Source organism: Microcebus murinus, chromosome 3 (genome assembly GCF_040939455.1).
Source record: "Microcebus murinus isolate Inina chromosome 3, M.murinus_Inina_mat1.0, whole genome shotgun sequence".
In the NCBI taxonomy this organism is placed as follows: domain Eukaryota; kingdom Metazoa; phylum Chordata; class Mammalia; order Primates; family Cheirogaleidae; genus Microcebus; species Microcebus murinus.
This window is the reverse complement of record NC_134106.1, coordinates 39,314,810-39,321,571: the sequence shown is the minus strand read 5'-3', so window position 1 is coordinate 39,321,571 and position 6,762 is coordinate 39,314,810. Positions and strand designations below refer to the sequence as shown.

Below are 6,762 nucleotides of genomic sequence, written 5' to 3'. Positions count from 1 at the left end.
CCATTAAAATGTCTGAACATGATATGTAAAATTCATGATTCATTTCCAAATGTAAGTATTGATTTAAACATTTTATTGACAATGCCAGTTTCTATTGCCTCAGCAGAATAAAATGTTTCCAATTCCATTGAAATTAAATTTAAAAACATTTAATATTGAGGAATTATTTTTTGATGTGAAAATATTATTAAGGTCTTTTAAGAGGTCTTTTCTAGAGATGCATATTGATATATTCATAGATAAAATTATATGTCTATGATTTAATTCAAAATAATTGGGTAGAGAAAGTTGGGGAATATAAGTGAAGCAAGACTGACCAAGAGTTAATAATTATTGAGGCCAGATGATGGGTGCATGGGAGTTCTTTATACTCCATTATCTATATTATCTACATTTCCTATAATATAAAGTCAAACAAAAATCTAAGAAGTATATCAGGGAGGAAAAAAAAATACTTTTATTCTGTCCTCATAGGTTGTGTGCCTTAGGCCTGCAAATTAAACTGGCAAAAGACAGATTTACAGGAGAAAAGGCATATAAATTTTATTTTATGTTAATATTTTAAGTTTTACATGCATAGACACCTTCATAGAAAAGAAAGGAAAGTAGGGGAAGCTAGCGGCGGCAGCCGGGGTGGTTTTGTCCCTGTGCCTAGCGCAGGCGGCCACCCCATTTTCCCTGGAAACTTTGGCTCTGCGGAGTGGCGCGCTGGCCGAGGCCGAGGGGCAGGGGGAACACGGTTCCCGTGGGCCAGCGGCCGCGTTGGGTATAGAATTTAAACCTTCTCTCAGAAGTGCATGGTAGAACTCAAGAAGACGACAATCAAGGGTGATCTAGAATTGTGATTGACTCATTAATAATACCAGGACAAAGTTAAGAGATCACAACTCAAACGTAAGTTTTCCTAAGACTGCTACGAAGATGTTTGATACTAAGGGTTGGGCTGAGTATGTTGTGGAGTGGGCTGCAAAGGACCCGTATGGCTTCCTTACAACAGTTATTTTGGCCCTAACTCCACTGTTCCTAGCAAGTGCTGTACTGTCTTGGAAGTTGGCCAAGATGATTGAGGCCAGGGAGAAGGAGCAAAAGAAGAAACAAAAACGTCAAGAAAATATTGCAAAAGCTAAACGACTAAAAAAGGATTGAAGGAATAAACAGGCTCTCCAACCAGAGGAAAATCATTTGGAAAATTATGTAGCTTTGAAAGGACTCACTAAGGTTTCTTTTTTGTATTTCTTGACAGTATTATTTAGTAAAGGAAATTTGACCAAATGGAAGAATCATGCTAATAATGACCTCAATACTGTAGTTACTTTTAAGCGTGGGTATAGAAATTTTTGTTGGTATCTATTGACAGTTATTGTAAATTGGCTTTTACTATGGTACAAATTCTTTATAATTGACTTAGTCATTTGCCATTTGGCAGTTTACATGCTGAAATGAAAACATCCTGTGGAGGAAAATGACTTTAGATTATGAACTTTTCAAATAAGCTATTTAAAATGGGGTCCTTTACTGGACAAAGGAAATTAAGAATGTACAAGCCAGAAATGAACTCGCTGAGGTGAAAAGTATGGTTTGGCTTAAAAGAGATACAGTATGTTAATCACATCTTTTATCATTATTGCTTATTTCTTAGAATCATTTTTGGCTTTCTCAAAGCAAAATAATATTTAATCAATGAGTATTTCTATTTTCTGCATTTTTCTGATATTAGCTGTTGAGACAACTGGTTAATTAGCAAGACATTCTGCATTTTTTTTTTCTTTTCTTTTTTTTTTTTTTTAAATCAGGGAAATGTCCAGACATTCTGCATTTTTTAAATCTAATTTTATAAAGAATTCTCTTATCTTGACTATGTATAATACCACCTACTGGATATAACAATTTTTGTACTTAGTGAGCACAGCCATTTTCTTATAGACAACTTGAGAAAAGTAATACTATGATTTATAGCTTGCAATAAAAATGCCAAACACTGTAGTACCTTGGAACCAGTTTGTTCTTGTGTTACGTAGAACTGTGTAATACTTAAAATGTCTACAATTTGTTTATTATATAGACACTTTTGTTTTTTATTCCATTCTTTGTTTTAACTTATATGGTAGTGATGTTCAATAGTTTTTGGTCAAACAGGTTCAAAGGGAAAATTAAAATTTCACATTTCTTTTGAAGAACTCCTAAAGAGTAACAGTAAGGAAAGGCTTAAAATTTGGAAACATTTTGTTGGGCATAGTAATTTGGTGAAGAGGATAAAATTATGTCAATGAGAATATGCTATATTTCTGTCAAGTAATATAACTGGAACTTTTCACTATTAAACATGACGTTTATAAATGCATGATCCAATAATTTTATTCACTCAGTATTTAATAGCTTAATGTTTTCTGCACTTCTGATAATGAATATTAAATTATAAAAATTGTCCAACAGCTATAATTTAAAAATGAAACTAGATATTGAAATAAATTTCATACTTTTTTGTAAAGAGAAACAAAAAAAAAAGAAAAGAAAAGAAAAGAAAGGAAGACCCAAAGAAGTGGCTAGAACTAGATCTGATATACCATTTTAACAAAGGGTGATAAATTGTGTAGGAGAGACAAGAGAAAGGAAAAATGGTTTGGACTTCTAGGAGTAAATTGCAGGAAGGCAAATATATAGGGGAAACTAATGGAAGATAAAGGTTTTAGTAAGGTTTGTTTGTGTAGATCCATCTCAGTGATTAGGGTTGTTCTGTCTCCAGTGATAACAGTTGCTCTTCTTCTGGTATTGGAAAAGAGAGAGTGAACACCTTCACAAAGATATATTTATGTCCTGTCTTAGGAAGATAGGAGGACAAAGTTCTTTTTGTGTTTGGTGCTTCTTAATTACCTTCAGCTCAAAATAATCCTTACGTCAAAGTAGCAAGTTTTAGGGGGACATATTCTGATCCCCTTCAAGTACACTAATTCAAGAAAAGTTGTCTATTTTGCTATCATTGTCAACAGAACACAAATTACAGGAAAATCTGGATTATAACAATGTAACTATTTTGCTGAAAAAAATAAAAATAAAATGTAATACTTATGCAATTAATACACAATAATTTATGAATTATATACATATTTTATTAGTCATTCAACATTACCAGTCATCAATGTGATACCCAAATGCACAATAATAACTAAGTCAAATAATTTTTGCTGTTTAGCTGACTTTCAGTCATATAAAAACCATTGTTTTATACATATTTTTAAAAATTCTGTCATAATAAAGATATATTTGATAATTTGTCAAGGAAGGTGGATAGAATATATTTATTTAATGGTTTGTTAGTTTCATTTCTAATTATTAATTATTTAATTATTTTTAACTATTGTATGTACCCTTCTACTTGTACTCTAATCCTAGGTACTATAAATGTTAGAGACGAGCATGTTATTCTCAGAATTTCCATTTTATTCTTAATTTTAACAAATAAGAATGTTCAGATGAAGATCCCTAGAATAATAATTTTATGCAACTTATAATTATCTTCCCCAAAATGTTTTAGAAAAACAATTGATAATTTTACTGGATCTTAGAAATGGAGCTCAGATATCTGAATATTTTACCCTCAACAGGAAACATATATTCATGGCTGTGTTGATCTCTCTGCTCCTTTCCCAAAATACTCACCATCTCTTTAGCAAGAATAGGTGGGATTCAGCACTCGTGTCACCAAGAAAAAAAAAAAAAAAGAATAGGTGGGATCAAGTTACAGTCCTTTCAGGGAAGACCTTAGGGGTGATTTGAGATAACTGGTCATCAACATCAAGGATGTTCTATAGAGAGTTCTGTTCATAAATCCCATCCTCTTGTTCAATGCAAATATTAGGCCTTAGAACCATTAATATATAGAGAGAGTTTGCGATCCTTTGTCTTCTATATGAAGGAGATAATTAGCTTCATATTTCCTTTGCATCCAATCCCCAAATAGAAAATGCAAAGAGGTAATGGGCTAAGGTCATTATCTAGACAACAGCTAGTCCAGATAATCAACTAACAATTAGGTAATTTGTTTTGCCTAAACTATCCATATCTTCCTACCCCCAAAGTCCCTTTTCTGCTGTATGATAACTCAAATATCCATATGCAACATTTTCTGACTCTTGAAAAAACTGGTTGTCTCTGGTAAAGTACATTGATACAATATATCTCCAGTTCCAAGATACTTTTTTTTTTTTTTTTTTTTTTCAAGATACTTTTGATTGTAGAAGTGGCCAAAAATATGGTAATCACTTCTTCTAGGAGAAAAAAGAAAAAGACTGTAAAATTAATTCTAATTTCAGAAACACTGAAATGTACAAATACTATACACTGTATGTCTTAGAATAGAGAAAACACTAAAATATTTTTTAAAGTGTGCTTTAGAATTAAGAAAGTCATTCATTTTATGGGAGGCCTTAGGAAATGACAGGAGTCAGGGAAAGATATACATGTGAATCATTGTGGTGGATTATGGTAGGAACAGCATGGTGGCCCTCAGCTCTGGTCATAAGGACACAGCATTCAAGCCTGAGGACATAGAAGGAAGACACCAAGAGTGGGGAAAGGGGGCTTGAAGGCAGCCATGGTAATGCAGCAGCAGGGCAAAAAGATACATAATTACATCAGGAAACTGGCCTATGTCTGGCTTTGATTCCAAATAATCCTAAACAACCAGAAACCTACAAGAAGTTATTAGGGTGGAGGCCTCACTTCTGAAACTTCTCCCCCTGGCTTGTTAAAACCTAACCATCAGGCCAAGCACAAGACCTTTCAGTTATCCTGCTTGAGAAACAGGGCTGAGTGTTCTACCTCCTTGAACATTTTAAGTATATTTAGTTCTGTTTTAGTGTAATGTTAAAATATTTTTAATTCTGTGCGTTAAGAATTACAAAATGTTTTGAGACTAAATACCAGAGGGTATGGTCATTAGGTGTTACTGTGTTTGCCCAATAATTGGCTCCTATCCTATAATAGATGAATCTGTTTCAGAATGGAAAAATAAATTAAACAGAAAACAAATTCTCTACATAAAGGTCATATGAGCTCTTTGTAAACAGGAATGAGGTATTACAGTAAGTTTACTGAGCACCTGGTATTTAGTTCAGGTGGCTTGCTTCACTCTGTAAATGCCACTAGCTAGTGTTTGTAACTCTGAACTATTATAATGGTCACTTTATGTAATAATCATATCCTTATTCTTTAACTGGAATAAACAACATAAAAATTGTGAGCAAGCACTATGTGACTAAATAGGTGAGATAAATCCCTTTTAACAGTTTGGGAATAGGAACGGTGTTTGGAGATGGAGAACAGAAAAGGAAAATAGGCACTCTGGATCTTTTCGGCAATTTTGATGGTGATTCAGAATCACTTTGGAATTTACTTCCAAAGTCTAAGGTGGATACAAACTGCTACAAAACATCTTTAATGTGTCTTTGTATTCCTCATTCCCAACTCCTCTTCTAGGTAGAGAGGACCAACTGTCCTTGGGTTGAGAAACACTTTGGTTTTTATGTGTCATTCTGTTTCTTAAGTCCTGGGTAAGGAGATATCAGATAGTAACCAAAGGAATTACCTTTGTTTCATTGAGCTCCTACTATGTGCCAAGCACTGTGCTGGGCATCATGGAACCAAAGGTGACCAAGGTAAAGTCCCTGCTCTTCAGAAGCTTTAATGTAGTGGGGAGAGGGGGGTCAGGGGTTCGGGTCAGATGAGTAAATAAATCATTAGGCTACTGGGTAGTGATTGCAGATAGGTAGTACCATACGGGATTACTTAAATCAGGCTGTGGGGTATGTCTTGGAGGTGAGAGGTGGGGCAACAATGGTGCACAGAAAGGTCTTCTTGCAAAGGAAAGACCAGAATTTAAAGTTTTAAGCAATGAATAGGAATTAGCCAGATGGAGTGCAGCAAAGGATTGTGGAAAAGCCTTTTAGCAGAATGGACAGAATACAACTGGTAGAAACTGGCACGTCATTAGTTGGGGGCTAGGGCAAAAAGAGAAAGAGGAAACTCATAGACGGGTAGATAGAAGCTGCAAAGGAGTGAGCAGAGCAGTTAAAACCAGGTTTTAATCAGATCTTTCATCTGCCAACTCTGGGGGAATGCCCCTTCCTCTCTTTAATTAGTCCCTTTGTCCTAACCCATGTCACGGCCTCTAACCTGGCCCTAGTAAAGAACAGGCCAATAACTAACCTCACCCTTCCGGGTTTGGCATTTTGGCAGGTCATCATCTTCCTAGCTCCCTCCCTGCTCTCTGACCCTGACATTCTTTCCTGTGAGACCCCTTCATTCAGTGCATTTTGCTGCTTGTTTGGCTGGTGCTCCAGATGCTTAACACCCAGTTAGATTAAACTTAGTTTTATACTTATTGATCTTTCTTTGCTAGAAAGAATATAATTACATGAAATAAGAACTTTCTTAGTTTTGTGGTTTTTAAAAATGATTTCCAAAGAAATAGCCAAGAGCCAAGGGCTGAGGGCCAAGAAAGCCAATAATAATGATAATAGCCACTACAGTGGACATTTGTTGGTTACCTCCTCAGTAAGCTACTTAGTCTCACCTTCTCTCCTCCATGGTACTTTGATTTTCATTTGGGGAATCCACTCTCCCCATACACCTCCAGAGAAGCTGACCCATTCCCTGGCTTGTTAAAACCAGCCATCATATTCCACCTTCTCATGCACAGCTTTTGGTTTGAGGGCAGGTGTGTGGTTTAAGCAAGTAAGTGTCAGGGTCCAAGCCATTCTCTCC

The 6,762-nt window shown here is 35.3% G+C and overlaps 1 protein-coding gene across 1 annotated transcript; it reads left to right on the top strand.

The window, feature by feature from the left end:
- The first annotated feature begins 799 nt into the window (after positions 1–799).
- Positions 800–1,170, top strand: LOC105867056 (small integral membrane protein 15-like). Its single transcript, XM_076000469.1, has one exon. The coding sequence runs from the start codon at positions 922–924 to the stop codon at positions 1,144–1,146; it is 225 nt and encodes a 74-aa protein (XP_075856584.1). The 5' UTR covers positions 800–921; the 3' UTR covers positions 1,147–1,170.
- Positions 1,171–6,762: the final 5,592 nt, after the last annotated feature.